Here is a 20,598-nt window from a genome sequence, read left to right as displayed (position 1 = left end):
GGGTTTTATAGTTTTAGCTCTTACTGTTAGGTTGTTGATTTGAGTTAATTTTTGTATATGGTCTAAGTAAGAGTCCAAATTCATTTTTATTGTATGTGGATATATCTAGTCTTCCCAGCACCATATGTTGAAAAGACTGTATTTTCTCCACTGAATAGTCTTTCCCTCATTCGTATTTCATTGAATGAGCTTCAACTTTAGTGTCACTGCTGTGACTATAATAGGTTTTAAGATCTTTCCTGTCACTGTCTTGTCTTAAAGGCTTAAAACTTGCTTATGCTTTCTTCACTTGGAAGTAAAAGAGGAGGACCAGGGAAGATGTATACATTGAAAACAGAACCATCATCTCTCATCTCTCTGTCCTCTTATTAACTGCTTGTTTAGATAGAGTAACCCTCTTTGTTCTGTACCTCACCTTCCTGAAACATAGTAGAAACATTAGAATACTTTGCTAGTCTGAAATTTTAAGTCACTTAGCCTTTCTGGACTTCTGATTCCTTTTCTGTTAAATGAGAAAATTGAGCTAAATGATCTCTCATGTGTCTTTTGCTATAAAAATTCTGTGATACTTGTGAATGGCTTTTGAACAGTTAGTAAAAATTCAGTGGAGGTGGGAGGGAGGGAGACGCAAGAGGGAAGAGATATGGGAACATATGTATATGTATAACTGATTCACTTTGTTATAAAGCAGAAACTAACACACCATTGTAAAGCAATTATACCCCAATAAAGATGTTAAAAAAAAAATTCAGTGAAGAGTAGAACAGTTTTATTGTACCAAAGGAATACATTAAACTTGGTATCCCCAAGAATATATTATCTTTATTACTTTGTCTACAGTTTTGGTATTTTCTCCATATACGAACAGAAGTTTTAAACATAGCTATGATGAGTTTCTTTCAATGGTAAAACACTTAGTTTCTAAGTACTTCTGTGGTTTGTAGTATTGCCGTCTTTATTTTCTTTATGCATTAAGGAGAAGGGACATAAGTTCAGGTACATGAAATTTGCATGAAGAAAGAGGACCAGCAACCAGGTGAAAAACTGAGCTAGAACAGAGACAGACACCTCTCTTCTGGAAAGTCAGAGAATACTAAAGTCTAGAAAGGGGTTTTTTGGATGCTTCACCCCTGAATACATCTTTGAGAGGCCCATGTCTGTATACTGTGTATGCATATATTAATTGATTGCCAAAAAGCCATTTTTTTCCTCATGTCACCTGTAGTGTTGATTGTGTAATTATTATTAAACTACAGTTACTATTAAACTACAGTTAGTTATAATATGATTGAGTTCATTTTACTTTATAAAATTTTTGTCATTGCTGTTTGTCTCTTGTCTTTTTATAACATTATGTGGAAATGAAAATGATGATAGCTAATATTTGTTGAGTGCATGATACATTTGTTTTAACTTTATTATTGTTTTCATATCTTTTCAAAGAAAATGATATTTTAGTGATGGTATTTTATCAGGAACTATTCTAGAGCCCAGGAGAGAAGTTAATTCATTACATACAATGATTTCCTAACAACATTAGGGATTAATTCTCTTGATCAAAAAAAGGTGACTGGGTAGCTATGAAGACAAGATGACACAGAAACTTTGTAAAGTTTTTGAATTTTGAACACTCTGAATGTATTATCATTAGTACTGTTATTAATACCAAATTAAATCATTAGTGATAAAGTGATATATTACCTTTAAAACTTCTCATTCGGAATCCTGACTCATATATTTAGAAAGAGAAATAAAAGTCTTGCCTCTGTCAAGTATTATTTCAAATCACAGCAGTAATTATATTTATACTTAAGTATTCTGGATTGCAGAAGCAAGCTAGACTGCTGCTAGGCATTCTGAACAGCAGTACTAAAAACCTGAAATGGGAAGCAAATCTGGCATGCAATAGCAAAATTGGGGGATATATCTGTTTAACCAGAGAATGTCCTTAGTTTGGTAAAAGGGTTAGAAATGCAGTCTACTTTGGAGACTGTTTAAAAATGATAAAATAAAGAATGATGTGCTCAATGAGCTACAACTCAAATAGAGGAAATTTAATGGGAAGTGATTACATTAGTAGCAGATGGGCTTGCTTCCTGAATTGCAATTTTACTGGAAATGCTAGAACAGCTTAAATTTGTTTTTCACATTTAGAGTCTGATAAAAAGATAGATAAAGAGATTTGTTTATTTGGTGTGTTATTGTGATTCTTACCGTGTCTTTTGGATACTTCATTTTTACCAGGCTATTTTTATGATTCCCACAAACCCACCACCAACATTCAGGAAGCCAGAACTTTGGTCTGATGATTTCACTGATTTTGTTAAAAAGTGCCTAGTGAAGAATCCTGAGCAGAGAGCTACTGCAACACAACTTTTACAGGTCAGTGCTTGTGTCTCTAAGGGGAGGATATTTTCTTTACACCTTTTAGCTTTCTGACATTGACCAGAATTGAGTTTCATTAACTGATTTATTTATTTATTTTTTCATTAACTGATTTCTAAAGATGAAAACCTCCCAAGAAATATGGATTGATTTAGAGAGAGACCTACAGACACATACACCATTCTTCTCCTGTATGTTCTTTTTCTCTCATTTTTTTTTCCAAGTTCAATCTTCTCTCCGCCCCCCTTTTTTAATTTTTGTTGTCAATTCTTTCCTCCTAAAGTTGTGTTAAAACTAAACTTCCATAGGGTTCTCATTTCAGATATGAGTTCTCGTTTCCATTATTTCTGTTTCTTATGTTTTTCTTCCTGATGTATTATTCCTTGACCCAGCATTTCTTCTTTGACTTTTTGCTCCATAAGATACGTAAATGCAAGATTCCTGAACTCCTTGTGAAGATCACATGTTATAAATACTGGTTACAAGATGACTTAAATGAAGAGTTTCAGTGTCCCTGTACAACTTGACTTTGTATCCAGAGTGTCAAGAGGTTTTTTTTTTTTAATCTGCTTTGACATTAAATACAAATAGAAATAATTTAATACTTTTAATAAGTATTTGTGAGTCTTTACTTTTCCAGCAGAACTGGCTTAGACCTCTAAGCTATGATAAGTGTACACGTTAACAAAACTTGATATTTGGAAAATAATTCTTTCTGTTAAGTGACAAAAGGATTAAAAACATAGTTATAAAAAGTGATTTTTCCAAGGTACCATTTTTAAAAAAGGTATTGTAGAGGGATATAAGAAGCAGGCTCTTAAATGTAAGGTTTATTGTTACGAAAATTTAACTTAATTTCCATGGAAGGCGATTTAGCAATATCTGTCTAGAATAAAACACCATATATTCTTTGACCCAACAATTACTTTTCTAGAAATTTACTCTACAGAGAAATTTAACCATATATGAAGTAACATGTGTAAAAGTCTTCATAAAACAATGTAACGGCAAAAGATTGGAAACAACATAAATATAAACAAGCAATTTGAGGTCCATCGAGGGGAGTGATTGGCAAAATACACACGTCTACACACACATATATGTATATATACATATGTCAATGCTTATCGTGGAGTAGCTCTAGAAAAATAAGCAAGAAACTGCCTCCAGAGAAGGTAACTATATGGCTGACAGGAGTGGGATGGAGACTTACATTTTGCTGAAGGCTCTCTTTGAGCCTTTTGGGTTTTGTGTTATGTGCACATATTACCTTACAAAAGTTACTTAGTTGAAACATTTATTTTGAAATATTGTCCGCACTTCAAAGGAATTTTAAACACATAAATCAAGGACGTATTGCTTTTGTTATTGTATTGACTGTCTAAATTATTCAGCCCTGAAGAAGTCAAGAAAGAAGCAGGGAGGGGAAATAACAGAAAAAGTGGGACAAATAGTACAAAATCTGATGATGATAAAGTAAATCCAAATGTATCTGATTTCTGGTTTTTGAATAATTTAACCAATATTTCTTTCTAGTCTTTCTTCCATAATCTTTTCTAATCTTTTTAAAGAAATTCTGTGTTTAGCCTAGAGTTTTTAGGGTGGAAAAGCATTTAAGAACTATTCTAGTAAAATTTCCTAATTTTGTTTATGAGAGTACTGAAGCCCAGAAAGGTTCAATAATTCACTGAAGGTCACACAGTGATTAAGGGATTCTTCTAGGTTTATCCCACTTGTCCTCCAGCCCCACTTGTCACCGTTTCTCCATTCTGCTTTTTACCCAGGAAGTTGACCTGTATGAACTACATTAGCAAGCTCTGTTACCCTCTGGCTTCTAGTTCGGTTTGACCCAAGTATTTTTCTTTATAATAAGGGCAAACAATGCAACTGGTTTTGTATAGTGCTTATGAGCGAATTGTTTTCTTGATTTTTAAAAACTTTTTCTGTTGTGCTGTTGTTGACCATGGAGGCCCTCTGTTATAATGTGGTATCCTCGTCTGGCCTCTTAATTGACCTCTTTCTTGACCTCCCCTTTTTTCCCTTTATAAATACTGAAATAATAGACTTGTAGTTCCTTATACAAATCATGCTTTTTCAATCCTCTATACCTTTTTTCATGGTGTTTCTCGCACCCCCCACTTGCTAGTTTAAAGACTGCCTTTACCAACAGGCTTCTTTTTACTCATTGTCTCACTGTTTCTAATTCAAATTAGGTACTCCTCCAGAAAGCCTTGCCTTCATCTTTGTTCAGGCCAGTTGTTCCTCTGTGTTCCCATAAGCACCCTGTGCATATCATTTACCATGTTAGAATCAAATAACTTGTTTCTGTGTCTTTGTCCTAGATTGTAACTAATTCAGGGTCAGGGGCTATATGCCTTTTGGAAGGGGATTACTTTTGCACTCCTGGTACCTAGTGCTTAATACATGTGTATTGAATTCAATATGTGTTTATTTAAGATAACAAACTTCTGATTTTAAAAGCTTTTTAGATAGGATTATTATCTGTTGTCTCATTAGTGTCTCATTAGATGCCTTAGAGTTTTATTTTGCTGGATGTCTGGAAGCCATTCTGGCTCTTAAAGGACTTTCACATGTGTCTTATATAAGTTAAATTATATTTTAACTTTAAGAATACAGTCTTATTACCAAGTTTTAATGGACATTTGGCTATAATCTACATGTATAGATTTTACTATATTGATTTCTAGACTTTGACAAACAGTTTCTAAAGAGGAATTTGTGCTGAATTTTTTATAGTGGTTTATTTTCTGACATAAGATAGATAATTGTGTAAGTTTAAAAGAATTGTAGGCTGAGACTGAAAGGATCCTTTGAGATTATTGAGTTGAACTCTTAGTAGTTTTTGAAAGATGAGGATATTGAATCCCCAGGGACAAGGTTCAAGTTCAGCCTAGTGCCACTAGAGCTCCTGATCTGGAAATGTTCCTTGTACCTTCTGGTGGGTAGCCTAAAACCTGAGAGTCAGCTCTTGCCCTAGTCTGGCCTTCTAGAAGAATGAGATCTGCCATTATTCGAATTAACCCACGGGCTTTGCTGGAACAGCTGGTGTCATGGGTCACTCTGTGAACTCCCATGGCATGTGACTTATTCTTCATTTTACCAGATCAAGTGAGGAGTAGAAACTTTATCTACCTCACTGTCCTTCCCATTTATAATATAATGATCTTTAATACTTCCTCTTCATAATTGAGATCCATATCAAAGTGTTACAGTATTTGTTTTAACCTTTAAACCAGGGTTCCCCAACCCCCAGGCTGCAGACCAGTACTGGTCCGTGGCCTGTTAGGAACCGGGCTGCACAGCAGGAGGTGAGTGGCGGGCGAGTGAGCGAAGCTTCATCTGCCGCTCCCCATCGCTCCCCATCACTCCCCATCACTCCCCATCGCTCACATTACCGCCTGAGCCATCCCCGCCACCCATGGAAAAATTGTCTTCCATGAAACTGGTCCCTGGTGCCAAAAAGGTTGGGGACTGCTGCTTTAAACGATCGAGAAAACTCAAGAGAATAAGGGAAATCTATTATATTGTGTTTAACCCATTTTTGCTCTTTCCAGTGTTCTTTCTCCTAATGTTCCAAAGTTCCTTCTTTTGTTACTTTCTTTTTGTTTTAGCCATTCATTTAGGGTAGGTCTGTGGTAACAAATTCTCTTAGTTTTCCTTCATCTGAGAATGTCTTATTTCCTCTTCATTCCTGAAGGATATTTTCACCGGCTATAGAATTATTGGTTGACAGTTCTTTCAGTACTTGGAAACTGTTGGGCCACTGTCTTCTGACATCCATGGTTTCTTATGCGAAATCTACAGCCATTTGAATTGTTTTACCCCTTGATCATTTCAAGATGAAATGATCTTTGTCTTTATTTTCAGAAGTTTAATTATGATGTGCCTTGGTATGGCTTTCTTTGGGTTTATACTTTAGTTTAGAATTTGTTCAGCTTCTTGAATCTGTGGGTTTATATCTCTTGCCAATTTTGGGAAGTTTCCAGTCATTATTTTTTCAAACACTTTTCAGCCCTACCCTCTTCTGTCTTTCTAGGACTCCATTGACACAAATGTTAGATTTTTTTAGTCCCACAGATTCCTGAGGTTCTGTTCATTTATCTTCCAGTTTAGTTTCTCTCTGTTGTTCATACTGTGTAATTTCTACTGTTGCATATTTTGATTCACTGAATCTTCCCTCTGTCCTCATTCTGCTGTTGAGCCAGCCCATCCATCAGATTTTCATTTTTGTTATTATATATTTTAGTTCTAAAATTTTCATTTGTTTCTTTTTTATATCTTCTAATTCTTTGCTGAGACTTTCTAATTTTTCATGTGTTTACAAGCATGTTTGTAATTGCTAATTGAGGATTTTTATGATGACTGCTTTAAAATCCTTGCTGGATAATTCTGATATCCATGTCATCTTGATGTTGGTATCTATTGATTGTATTTTCCCATTTAAGTTGAGATTCTCCTGCTTCTCGTTATGATGAGTGATTTTCATTTGAAACCTGGGCATTTTGGGTATTATGAGACTCTGGATCTTACTTAAATTTTCTGTAATAAGTGGAGTCCTCTAACACGGTTTCAGTGGGGTAGAGGGGCACCACCTCATTTCTGGCAGGTAGCATTAGAAGTCCAGGTCCCCAGCTTGGTCTCCTTTGACATGTAGGGTGGGGGAGGGGTTCCTTATTACCACTGTACAGGGGTGAGAACTCAGGTTCCCTCAGTGGCCTCTTCTGGCACTGCAGGGCCTCAGTATAGCTGGGTGGTGATGAAAGTTCTGATTCTCCACTAGGCCTCCTCTGATCCCACTCTAGCAGAGAGGGAGGTGGGGTTTCTTTACTACTGCCTGGTAGCAGTATAAGTCCAGGCTTTCTTGTGATCTCCACTGACACTCCCCACTGGGGGTGGAGAGCGATTTTTATACTGCCTGGTATAGATGAATGCCCTAGCTTAACATCTGGTTTTCTCTGATACCCCTGCAGTGAAAGGATTGGACAGCCTCCAGAAGGTAGAAGTCTAGGTTCCCCACCCAGCCTTTGCTGGTTGGGGTGGGGCATGTGCTTTCTCTCTGGTGTTTGGGTGGAGTAGAAGGGTGATTGTCTGAAAGAGAAGGTGGCACACTGGCTAGCTGTCCCCTTCCTGATCCTTTGGCTCAAGAGAGCAGGCTTTTGTAGGAGCTTTTTTAGTTTGTATCCATTGGTGTTTCTGGGTTGCTGGCTTCTCCAATAACCAGTCTGGGATAAATGAGGTAAAAAAAAAGGCCATGGACTCACAGCTGTGTCTTTCCTTTAGTCCTCTGGTCCCTAGTTAATCTGCCACCTTTCAGTGTCTTCCTGTGTTTGTTTTATCGTCCAGGGTTTTAGCTATACTTTAATGGAGAGGTATAGGGGAACGTATGACTGCTCAATCTGTCCACAAGCAGAAGTCTGTCTTCAGTTCACTTTAAACTCTTGTTTTCTCACCTTTTATGAAGAAATAATTTATTTGAATTCTTTCAGTTCAGAAATTGATCATTCAGAACATGAACAAAATTTAAGAGGAAATGGTTCAAATTTTAAAAGAATAAATCTTCAAACAGCCTTACTTTTTAAAATACATGACCAAGAATGTGATAGGTTGATTTTGGGTATTCTTTGTCTTATCATTAGTTCAGGTGGTTTAAGAATTCTTGCCCTTTTTTAGTTTATATTTTAGCTTACTCTTTTTTTTTTTTTGTCCACGCTACTCGGCTTTTGGGGTCTTAGTTCCCCAACCAGGGATCGAGCCTGAGCCCCTGCAGTGAAAGCGCCAAGTCCTAACCACTGGACCACCAGGGAAATCCTAGGTACATTTAGAAATAGTGAAACTATATTGCCTTTTAGAATTTGGTGTGTTTACCTTTTTTTTTTTAATTGATATTCTTTTTAAAACTCTTCATATAATTACCTTCTTGTCTGACATAGATGTTAAATTTTTAGTTCATTTATGTTTTTTTCCCTTCGTTTTATGGCACTGGATTGAATAAATATTCTCCTATATTACCCTCTAGTTCTTTTATATTTCCATTTTCTTTTGACTTTTAACTTCTTGATCTATCTGGCATTTATTTTGATATTTCTGTGGTAAAGATCTAGTCTAATTCTACCACCCCCCCAAAAGAAAAAAGAAACAGCAGGCAATAAGTATTTTTTCCTCACTGATTGGAATTGCTGCCTTCATAATATGCCAGCTTATTTCGTATGTTATATTCTATTTCCAGTCATTATATTCTGTTTTGTTGTTCTTTCCATTCTTATGCTGGTACCACATGCTTCTCTAGGCATTTAACAAAAAGATGTAACTTCTGTTTATTGATTTTTCTGCTAACTCAGTCTGATTATATTACGCAGATCACTTTATTCTTTACTTTTTACCTGTTTTATTTCTCAGTGACTGAAAAGGAATATTAATACCTCCTATTCTTACTTAGATCAACTTCTTATGTCTCTATTTTTGTTACACATAATGCTGTACTAATATATTGAGTTTATAACTATAATATCTTTCTTTGTATTATGTCCCTTATTAATATTCTGTGACTCTTCCTTCATTCACTATTTTTTCCCTTCAATTCTGCTTTTTTTGATGTTAGTCTTGATATTATTTTATGTTTGACTAATATTTCATTGCCTATCCTTGACTTTTAACCCAAGTTCTTTTTAGTATGCCCCTGCAGAAATATAATTTGGATTTATTTTATTAAGTATATCTCATATAGAAAGCATGTAGCTGAATTTATCTTATGAACTAAGTGTCTTTTGGTACTTAACTAAAATACTGCTTAATAAAAGGAAATTCAACCCATTTATTTACATTGGTTTATAGTAATAATATTCCAGTCACAGTTGCCATGGTTTTTTTTTTGCCACCTCGTTTTCTCTGTTTTTTGTTGTTGTTGTTCTGTCCTTTTTTATGTTGCTTTGCATTTTAAAATTTTACTACCAGCTACTTTTAAAAAGCCTTTAAAAATATTCTTTAAAAATCTGCCAATGTGTCTGATAAAACTTCTCTTCTGATTATCAAGAATGCTCTAATAGAATGGCCTTGTTCTCAAAGTACCCTTTTAACTTTATTAGCCAGTTCCTCTTTGTTGGTCAGAACCATGCCTGTAGCAGTTATGTAGGGAAAACATGAGTACAAATGGAGTAAGACATACTGAGATTTTGAGATTAGGAATGTTAAGCTCTATAGACTAATGATAGCATAACACTGTTTAGTGAGTTCACAGTGAGCTGCATGAAAGTAAGTTTGCAGTAGACTGGATGTGTACTTTGGCATTTAGCTGCTGCATAGCACAGGGCGATCAGCTCAGTGCTTTGTGATGACCTAGAGGGGTGGGATAGGGAGGGTGGGAGGGGGCCTCAAGAGGGACGGGATATGGGGATATATGTATATATATAGCTGATTGACTTTGTTATACAGCAGCAACTAACACAACAATGTGAAGCAGTTAAAGATATATTAAAAAAGAAAACAAAACTGTGGCTTGGAGGAATGGCTCATAATTTTTCCTGAGAAGATAAAGTATAATACAATTTGAGATTTCTGTTCCTTAGTGAAGAGGTGCAATTCTACTGGTTCCCAGTTTTTGCTGTGTTGGTCTTCCTTCACTCCTGTTAATATATAGTCACTAAATCCTTCTTAAGAGTTCTTCCATCAGATTCAGTATTTCCTCTTGACTGTGGCAGCTATTTTTTTAATCCAGGTTCTTAATAATTTGCACCTGTATTGCAGTTTCACCCCATCTTATTTCATTTCTAAACTCTACTGCAAGATTACACTGTCACAGACATTCTTTTCCTTACACCATTCTCTTGTTTGTGTACTTAAAGGGATTGTCAGGCAAAATTCAAGTATCTCATTCTGAGTGTTTATCCCTCTTGTCCCACTGTTACCTGTATCTAAACTCACAGGACAGCGTTTCTCTAAGCAGTGTTTCTGTTTTGGCTAGACAGCTCTTCCTATGGTGTTCTAACATACATCCCCTATCTGTGTTTTTTCATATTGTGCATAGTTTTCCTTCTCCCTAAAATGGTCTGATTCTTCTCTGTGAGGCATCTGAGATTACGTCACCTCTTCTTTTACTTTTACATCTCTTAATCATATAGACTGTGCTAAATCATCATTAATGTAACTTGTATGTCACACTGTAATTTTTTTTATGTGTTCGTCTTTTGTTTCTTATTCCAGATAATAAGTTCCTTAAGGGCAAAGATCATATCTTCAATTAGTATTAATTTTTTGTGACCTTTTTACCATTGTTTCTCAGAATTTTTAACAGTAGGACTGGGATTTCTTCCTTCTTGCTCTCCACCATCCTCTAGGGCACTGTCTTTGTCTGTTTCCCAGCGTAGCAGAAAGAGAAGAAATCACAGAAGAGTGCACAGTCTCGGTGTTTTAAGGCCCAGATCAGGGAGTGGAACACAACGCAGGCACTCACACTTCATTGGTGAGAACTTAATCACAACCAACTGAAAGGGAGACTGAGAAATGAGAAATGTAGCATGTAGCTGGGTATCCATAGGTCCAGCCACAACTGTATTTTGGTGGGTGACTAGGACTCTCCACCACAGGTATGTTGATAGAACTTAATTTATCTGGTGATCAGTTTATAACTGCTATAAAAGAATTTATTAGTTCTTTGTCATCGATGCTAGAATTTCTGTAATCAGGTAAAATTCTTACTCATAGTTTTCCCAAATGGTATGTTCACCATTTTAAAGCCTCTTACAAATGTCTGTAATTTCTTCTTAGCACTAGAATTTTTTTTATCTTTAAGAATATTTTCGTGTTGTATTGATCTTTATGAAAATAACTCAGATGGCTTTCTACTGACATATAATTGTGAAAATTACATTTTGAAGCTGTATTGCTGCTTCAAAATATGGTTATCCCAAATTATACTTTTAACCATTCCCTCTACTTTCTCTCATGTTACTCCTCTGAATTAAAAGTCATCAAACACCCAGGTATTTTCTGGTGGTTTCACTTCTGTTTATCAGAATTGTAACAAACTCAGATGTTTTAGCTAGATCAGGGTGGTATAGAAGTGAAGCAGTACTTATTTTCTGGAAAATATTTTTCTCTTATTGCTATTTTCTACTTCTCCCTTGGAAATGATTACATTATTAAAGACATAATAAATAGAAAATATGTAAAAGAAGTAAAATAAATAGTTACACTCCTTTTGACTACTGATTCTGGCTGTCAGCTTGTTAAGATTAATTAAAATTTGTAACAATACCAAAATCATTTTATTATTATATGTAATTTAATCACCAATCTTTAAAAAAATTTTTTTTTGGTCTTTTTTACTACCTAATCTACCTAATCTGTACTTCCTTTGGACAATTATATCTGTAAGGGGAATGTAGTTTTATTAACAGGATTACATTTTTGTGTGTATGCTTTAATGGTTTTTTAAAAACTTGTAAACCTGAAAGTAAAATCTTTATTTCTAAAGCAGTTGAAATACTCTCTGTTTTTAACATTTAATTCTGGATAAAGGACCAATCATTGAAGCCTATGCTCCTGGTTCACATTTACGTGTTGTTTTAATGTTTTAAAGATGTAATTCAGAGAAACCATTTGAATTTATACCATTGAATTTTACTTTTCTAGCACCCTTTTATCAAGAATGCAAAACCTGTATCAATTTTAAGAGACCTGATCACAGAAGCCATGGAGATCAAAGCTAAAAGACATGAAGAACAGCAGCGAGAGTTGGAAGAGGAAGAAGAAAATTCGGTTCGTAATTACCCTAAAAAAGTTGATCTTTTTCTTCTGAGTCGAGAATCTCCTATAATTTTGGGTTTTTTCTTTAACTATATCATTAGCACTTTCTGTTTTATTGTACAAGTGAAGTATGTTTGTTCATTAAATCTCAAAATATATTTCATTTTATTAAATGATGTCTTTTCTGATGTCTTAAGAATTAGGGATTAATGGGGAATGTAAGGTTAATATAATAGGCTTATACAGCACCTGGTATCTAGTTGACACTGAGGTGTGTTTGTTGAATAAATATTATCTTGGATTTGGTCAATTTTATGTTATATCTTCTGGAACTTACTTTTAACTGGTCATCAGTTATGCTGTAGGTAGAGTACCACAGTAGAAGATGAGTTACTAGAGAAAGCAGGAGGGACATAAAAGGACCAGCTTATTACATTTACGTTCTATTAGTGCATCAATGCATTTTAATAAAGTAAAAAATTATATCTATATATCACATTTTATAGTGTCTAATGTTTTTATGCTTCATTGACAATTTTTTCCTTGTTTTAAATTATAATACTTTTTTCTGGTTAAGGATATAGAGATGAATACCTCTTGGTATTCAGTTAGTCATTAAATCTGAAAACACAGATATTTTATTTTTATACTGATTGGAAATGTCTTTGATAACATCATCTATATTTTCCCATAGAAGTTTTTTTTTTAATCTTACAGTTTTTGTATACAAATCCTATTATTTTGCTAATTCAAATTTACTTTCAATTTCAGAGACTGGTTATCTAATTGGTATTTCTTTTGAAATTCTTTTACCCTTTTCACCAAGTATTTTTTAAAATATTTATTTATTTATTTGGCTGCGCTGGGTCTTAGTTGCGGCACACAGGATCTTTGTTGCCGTGTGCAGGATCTTCGTTGCGGCATGCAGGATCTTTAGTTGCGGCATGCGAACTCTTAGTTGTGGCATGTGGGATCTAGTTCCCTGACCAGGGATTGAACCCGGGGCCCCTGCATTGAGAGCGTGGCCACTGGACCACCAGGGAAGTCCCTCACCAGTTATTAAACCTTGTGTCATATGGTAGCCCAGGACAAGGAGAAGTGCGCTTCTTTTCAGAGCTGATTTATAATCATTTTCTGTAGCTATTTGGCTAAATCAGTTACTCACTTGGCAGTGACTGTGGATTGCCTGGTGAGACAGATGCTTTAAGCTTATATTCTAGCTATAATTTTTTTGCCAGTGAATTCACCATTCAGAATTTTAAACAGCATCCTCATAAAGGTGTTTTTTCCATAAGTAATATGGGATGATGTAAAGATCTTGGTTCTTGTTCTCAAACGGTCTTATAGTTCCCACCCTGTGTGATAATAGTTTTTGGTCTCTCTCTACAAATGATCAAATTTGTAAATGTCAATTATTTTTTTGTAGTTTCAAAAGCACTTTCAGAAGAACTTTTATCATATTATTTGATCTTTAAAAAAGTAAGATTGAAGATGTGTATATTATTATCTCATTTTGCAGTTGACTGAAATTAAATTAGGAGTGAAGTCATTTATCAAAATTCACAGAACTGGTGAGGAGGGCTTCCCTTGTGGCACAGTGGTTAAGTATCCGCCTGCCAATGCAGGGAACACGGGTTTAAGCCCTGGTCCGGGAAGATCCCACATGCCACAGAGCAGCTAAGCCTGTGCGCCACAACTACTGAGCCTGTGCTCTAGAGCCCATGTGCCACAACTGCTGAGCCCACGTGCCACAACTACTGAAGCCCGTGTGCCTAGAGCCCATGCTCCGCAACTAGAGAAAGCCAGTGCACAGCAACAAAAACCCAATGCAGCCAAAATTAATTAATTAATATTAAAAAACAAAACACAAAAAAACTGGTGAGGAAACAAGAATAAAACTAGGTATTTTACTTTTAAGCTTCCATCCTCCTTCATTAAGACTTTATGCTCACTTTTCAATCAAATATTTATTAGTATTTATAAAAATAAACATCACTGGATTATCAGAATTACATACTTTGATAAGATTATGTTCTCAAAAAGTCTAGTCTTTGCCCCTCTGGGGTGGTACCCAGTGGTTTTCTTTCACCTTATGTAAGCTTCTCATGAGTGCTGGACTAATTAACTGCCTTTAATTAGCTGTCATTGGAGTAGTGACTATTTTTGCTTTGCTCTTATTTTCCTATACTTAATTATAGGTTGGTTTCCATTTTTTATAGATAAGGAACTATTGCTTACCCCAGAACTTACCAGTTTTTACTAAGTTTTAAAGATCTTGCTATAGTCATCTCAGTTACTTTCTGCCACTTTGGTGATCTCTTTCTTCACTATTTTCCTCTCTTTCACTATTTTCCTCTCCTTCACTGAGCTCCAGTCACACTGATCTTCTTTCACATTTTTTATTATTTTAACATGCCAATGACCTTTCCTTATGCAGGGCCTTTGCATGTGCCATTCCCACTGCTTGAAACATTCTTCTTCCTTAGAACTCTTTGACTGAGTAGGTTCTTGTCTTTCAGGCCTCAGCTTTAACTATTATATACTGCTAAAAATTAGCAGTTTAAAACAACATACATTTATTATTTCATGGTATCTGTAGATCAGTATTTCAGGAGTGGCTTAGTTGGATGATTTTGGCTCAGAGTCTCTTCTGAGGTTGAGGTTTAAGTGTTGGTCAGAGCTGCAGTCATCTGAAGGCTTGACAAGGACTGCAGTTCCCAGGTAGCTCACTCATATGGCTGTTGGCAGGCTGTCTCAGCTCCTGGCGATCTGGGACACTCCATAGGACTATTTGAGAGTCTTCACAGTCTGGCAACTGGCTTTTCTTGGAGTGAGTGAGCCAAGAGCGAGAACAAAGAGGACATCTCAGTGCCTTTTATGACATCAGGAGTTGCACACTGTAAATTCTGCCACATTCTATTTGTTAAAAGAAGCTACTGGTCATAGAAAATGGTGGAGTAGGGAAATCCAAGAATCAGTGGCTCCACAGAAGCAACCATTAAGTTGGCAGAAACTGACAAGTCAAGCTTTTCAGAACACTGGAATCTAATAAAAAACTTATAGCAACCAGGGGAGTGCTTAATGAAGAAGCTTAAGAATGTTAAGTTTTGGTAAGAAAGTGTTGTGGCATTTTTGCTTTACATGCCTGCCATCCCCAATTTTTTAGCTCAGTGGCCGCCATGGGAACAGAGGTGGAGGTTGGGGGCAGGGGAGAGGAGTAAGAACCTTACTTTCAAAAAATTGTGCTTTTGCATTTTGAGCTGTCTGGCAGTTCCCTGTGGGGCTGGCACAGAGGCTTGCCTTTGTTTCGATCCCCTTAAGGTGGAGCAACTTCCTAGATGGTGTCTGTCCAAAACATCTAAATCTTCTAGAGTTAGTAAACAAGTTTAGCAAAGTTGCAGGGTACAAGATCAGCATACAAAAATCCATTATGTTTTTATGCACCAGCAATGAACGACGCAAAAAGGAATTTAAGAAAACAGTTCCATTTACAATAGCATCCAAGAGAATGGAATACCTAAGAATAAATTTAGCCAAGGAGGTGAAAGAATTGTACAGTGAAAAATACAACACATTGCTGAAAGAATACCTAAATCAGTGGAAAAACATCCCATGTTCATTGATTAGAAGACTTAATATTGTTTAAATGGCAGTACTCCCCAAAGTGACTCACATATTCATCCAATCCCTATGGTCTTTTTTTGCAAAAAAGGAAAAGCCAATCTTCAAATTTGTATGGAGGAAGGGGCCCCAAGTAGCTAAAACAATATTGGAAAAGAACAAAGTTGGAGGATTCACTTTCCAATTTCGGAATGTAATACAAAGCTACAGTAATTAAATCAATGTGGTTCTGGCATGAGGATTGACATATAAATCAATGGAATAGAATTGAGAGTCCAGAAATACACCCATACATCTATGACCAATTAATTTTCAGTGAAAGTGTGGAGACCATTCAATGGAAAAAGAGAGGTCTTTTTAATGGATGGCGCTGAGACAGCTGGATAGCCACATGTTAAAAGCGTGAGGTTGGACCCTTACCTCTTATCATATACAATGACCTTTTAATATAAGGTCTAATTGGATGAATCAGTAACCAAAATATAAGAGCTAAAAATTTATCACTTTTCATGCTGTTACTAACACACTCTTGAGTGCTTCTAGCTTCTGCCCACTGCCCCGTTCCAAAGCCATCCCATTGTTTTAGGTATGTGTTACGTAGTCTAGTGCACATTCAAGGTGTGGGGAATTAGGTTCTACCTTTTGAAGGGAAGACTGTCAAAATATTGTGGACAGATTTTAAAATCACATCAGGTTTTTATGATTTCTTAGTTTTCAAATAAGCATTTATACTCTCTGGAACCAAGCTAGTGTTTCTGGATGAAACTATTACGTTGTTTTTTGTTGTTTTAATTGAAATTGTAAGAAAAAATTAAGTCTTGACAGAGTCACACACTTTGAGCAGTGTTCACACTCTTTGCTTTAGATTATGTTCTCAGGCAGTAGTTTCTATCTTGAGGTCATTTTGTCATTTGTGCTCTGAATATAAATAAATATGCATATGCACAGACACATGCAATTTATAAGAACAATGAGATATGCAGAGTGGATCTGAAGCCCTCCTACAGTAAGAGTATGTTTCTACATTGCCATTCGTTTTTATCAAATTTTTAAATCAGTAGTCATGTTCTCTCAGAAACTTTTATTCACACTGAAGGCTGAAAATCTTACATAGAGTTTGTCTTCATACTGTTCATTCCTTTGGTATTCTCTTGCAAATTGACTTAAAATTGAATTACATATACAGTTTTAAAGTAAAACAGTCAAATTCTCATAGCTACATGTCTCTTAATGTTCATGGCCAAATTGTCATTAAAGTGATACTCTATTTTTCATAAGAGTCAAACATTTTCATAAAATTTGCATTTATTTCTGACCAAGTCAGTACAAAGTTGGACATAGTTTGTCTATATAAACTGTAGGCATACAGGACTTTTTCTTGTTCTCATTCAGATTATACTAATATATCTGTAGCATTCAAGGTGTGAGCATGCATTCTGGTAATTTATTAATTATACAATAAATGGTACATCCCTATGTAGTTCTTCTTTAATTTATTTTTTATTTTTTTTTTGGCTGCGTTGGGTCTTTGTTGCTGTGCACAGGCTTTCTCTAGTTGCAGAGCACAAGCTCTAGGCACACGGGCTTCAGTAGTTGTGGCACGTGGGCTCAGTAGTTGTGGCACACAGGCTCTAGAGCACAGGCTCGGTAGTTGTGGTGCACGGGCTTAGTTGCTCCACGGTATGTGGGATCTTCCTGGACCAGGGATCGAACCCGTGTCCCCTGCATTAGATTCTGAACCACTGTGCCACCAGGGAAATCCCCCCTATGTAGCTCTTAAACTCTAATTCATCATTGATTTTTAAAAGATTAGTTTTAAGTTATCTGGTATGGCTTATTAAAATATTATATAGGCACTTATGTTTAAATATTTACACAGTACAAGTTACTGCTTGCTGATTTTAAATAAAATAACAAGGCAAACACTCCATACATGGTACACTGAATGATTATTTAAAAGTGTAATGGATGATGTTAATAAATTGAATTTATAAGGCATAGAATGCACTATTGACAAGTGGTCATTTTTAAAGTAGATTAGAAGATTGATAAGGAGTTTGCAAGAATTGCTCTGTACTGGAGCTCAGGTGTTTCCCATGTCAATCACAATGTTACTTTAAGTAACACACAAGGAGCTGAAAGACGTGGGAGAATGTTAAAGTAAGTAAAATGTTGAGCAAAAAGTGGGATACTTCTTGATGTTAGGCTTGCTTGAGAGCTTTTCACTTTTTTTTTTTGAGAGCTTTTCACTTTTATGCATGTAATAGGCCTTTTATTTTCACTTTCAAAGGTGTCATTTTATTTCATATTAATTTAGTAATGATTCAAAGAAAAAGATTTTGTCTACTAACTGGCTTTAGACCATGTTTTAGAGCTTCTGTCTTTGGAAAAGAAATGAGGACTTTCTGGTGATTTCTTTTCTGAACTTTTCTGGTCTGAACTCTAAACTTGTCAGGCTGCTGTCCTTAATGTCTGAGGGATGGCATATCCCCTCCAGTTGTGATTCACTGAAACAGTAATTCTTAGCATGGATGTCGGGAGAAATGCCAGGGTGCTTGGGAAAATCCACATCCCTACAGGTGGTGAGATAGCCTCCAGGTGAGTAGTCTCAGAATCTTCCATCTTCCCCCTACCCCTGTTTAATAAAGGAACTTCAAATCAATCTCTCTCTTGAGAATCTTTTAAACTGATAAATAATAGAACAGCATCAGAATCTGCCCAAGTCAGTCCAGAAGCTTCTAACGTATCTAATTTGTTAAATTTGGGGGGTGGGGAGGGTAGAATTTGTCTAAGAGTAGGACAGACTGCTTGGACTAAAATCCTGATTCTGTTCCCAAATAACTGTCATTGGCCAAGTTACTTAACCTCTCTGCTTCAATTTCGCTATCTGTAAAAAGGGGCTAGTGATAGATCATACTTCATAGAGTTGTTATGGGGATGTAGTAAAAAATATGTATATCTTCACACTTAGAACAGTTTATCACACATAATGTGCTTGATAAAGTTTAGCTTCAGTTTTATTAGTGCTACTACTTATATCACCACAGCTGCTATTATTTTAACATTTTGTCTGGGTGTTTTGTTTTTGTTATTATTTTGTTTGTTTAGTTTTTGGTTTCTTTGATGATAATTGTTCCTGCTGCTGGTTTTGCTACTCTAAGGGCCACCAAAATAACATCACTTACCAGACTTGAACCAGTATTTTGAAAATGTCTTTTTAACTGTTTTAAAACAAATTTTAAATGGTCAAATGTGCTTGGAAGAACTGGTAGAGATTTTTATAAAGTACTTTAAGCTTAAAACCAGTAAAGATAATTTTAAAATTTATTCTCAGTCCTTTACTTCTTAAAAAGTAAATTAGATTTAGTAAGGAACATTTATATTTGAGATAACATTATTGATCACAAACTGAAATTCTTTAAAAGAACTACTTGTTATCTCTCATTCTCCCCATATAACTAAAACACAATTCTAAAAGAATCCCTCTCAGTGTTTAGATAGCTGTGAGTATGTAAACATCATAATATATTATGATTACATATTTTTTATGTTTGTGATTTCTGGAACGAGTAGTTGTCACGGTTTTTGTTACTGTTGTTTGTTGCTGTTAATTTTTCTGTGTACCTATCACGAATTTGTTCTGAAACGCCACATTCCCGGACTCTCTGCAGAGGCTGTAAAGGCCTCTGTGTATGGTCAAACACAAATAATTGTTTAGTGTCATACTTTATTCTTGACTTATTCTTTCTCTCCCTCTATCTTCCTGTAATCTGAATGCTGACTTTCTGGAGTCTTGAACAGCTCTTCTCCTAAGACATCACCCCCCAGCCCCACTTCAGCATCATCCTGCAAATTTCCTTTTCTCTCTTCTCTAACGGATCCTATGGTTTCTGGATCTTGTCTTTCTTGTTTTGCTTCCTTACTTAGATGCACTTTATCTCCCAGGAGCTTCCAGACATTAGCAGGTTTTTTCACAACTTGTATATCTGACCATGTCTTTATTCTATCTTTACTGTTGATTGATTGAGTATAAAATTCTGGATTGAAAATAATGTTCCTTTAAAAATTTGAAGGCCTTGCTCTATTTCTTAACTTAGTAGTAAGGATGATGAGAAGCCAGATGACATTCAGATACCTAATCCTTTGAATGTTTTATAGAAGTTTTATAGGTCTTCACTTTCTGTTATTTAACACTTTCATGGAATGTGCCTTGGTGTAGATCTTTTTTTTTTTTTTTTTTTTTTTTTTTTTTGCAGTACACAGGACTCTCACTGTTGTGGCCCCTCCCACTGCGGAGCACAGGCTTCGGATGCGCAGGCCCAGCGGCCATGGCTCACGGGCCCAGCCGCTCCGCGGCATGTGGGATCCTCCCAGACTGGGGCACAAACCCATGTCCCCTGCATCGGCAGGTGGACTCTCAACCACTGAGCCACCAGGGAAGCCTGGTGTAGATCTTTTTCCATTCATTGTGTGGAGTGCCTTTTGGCTCTTTCAATTTGGAAGTGTCCCTTAATTCTGTGTTATTTTAGTTTTAAAATTTTTTATTGGAGTATAGTTGATTTACAAGGTTGTATTAGTTTCAGCTGTACAGCAAAATGAATCAGTTGTACGTATACATATATCCACTCCTTTTTAGATTCTTTTCCCATAGGTCATTACAGAGTACTGAGTAGAATTACCTGTGCTATACAGTAGGTCCTTATTAGTTATGTTTTGTATATAACAGTGTGTATATGTCAATCCCAATCTCCTAATTTATCCCTCCCTCCCCTTTCCCCCCTGGTAACCATAAGTTTGTTTTCTACATCTGTGACTCCATTTCTGTTGTGT

At 35.9% G+C, this 20,598-nt stretch overlaps 1 protein-coding gene across 1 annotated transcript in view; it reads left to right on the top strand.

Moving 5' to 3' along the window:
* Positions 1 to 20,598, top strand: part of STK3 (serine/threonine kinase 3) — a 317,965-nt gene that overhangs the window by 182,579 nt on the left and 114,788 nt on the right. The window contains exons 7-8 of the mRNA XM_082858352.1: positions 2,245 to 2,382; positions 12,034 to 12,159. Of these exons, the coding sequence (XP_082714478.1) occupies positions 2,245 to 2,382; positions 12,034 to 12,159 (264 nt within the window). The remainder of the gene's footprint in view (positions 1 to 2,244; positions 2,383 to 12,033; positions 12,160 to 20,598) is intronic.

Source organism: Leucopleurus acutus (genome assembly GCF_964270905.1).
Source record: "Leucopleurus acutus genome assembly, chromosome: 17".
NCBI lineage: Eukaryota > Metazoa > Chordata > Mammalia > Artiodactyla > Delphinidae > Leucopleurus > Leucopleurus acutus.
The sequence above is the reverse complement of the archived record's forward strand: the minus strand, read 5'-3'. Positions and strand labels throughout refer to the sequence as shown.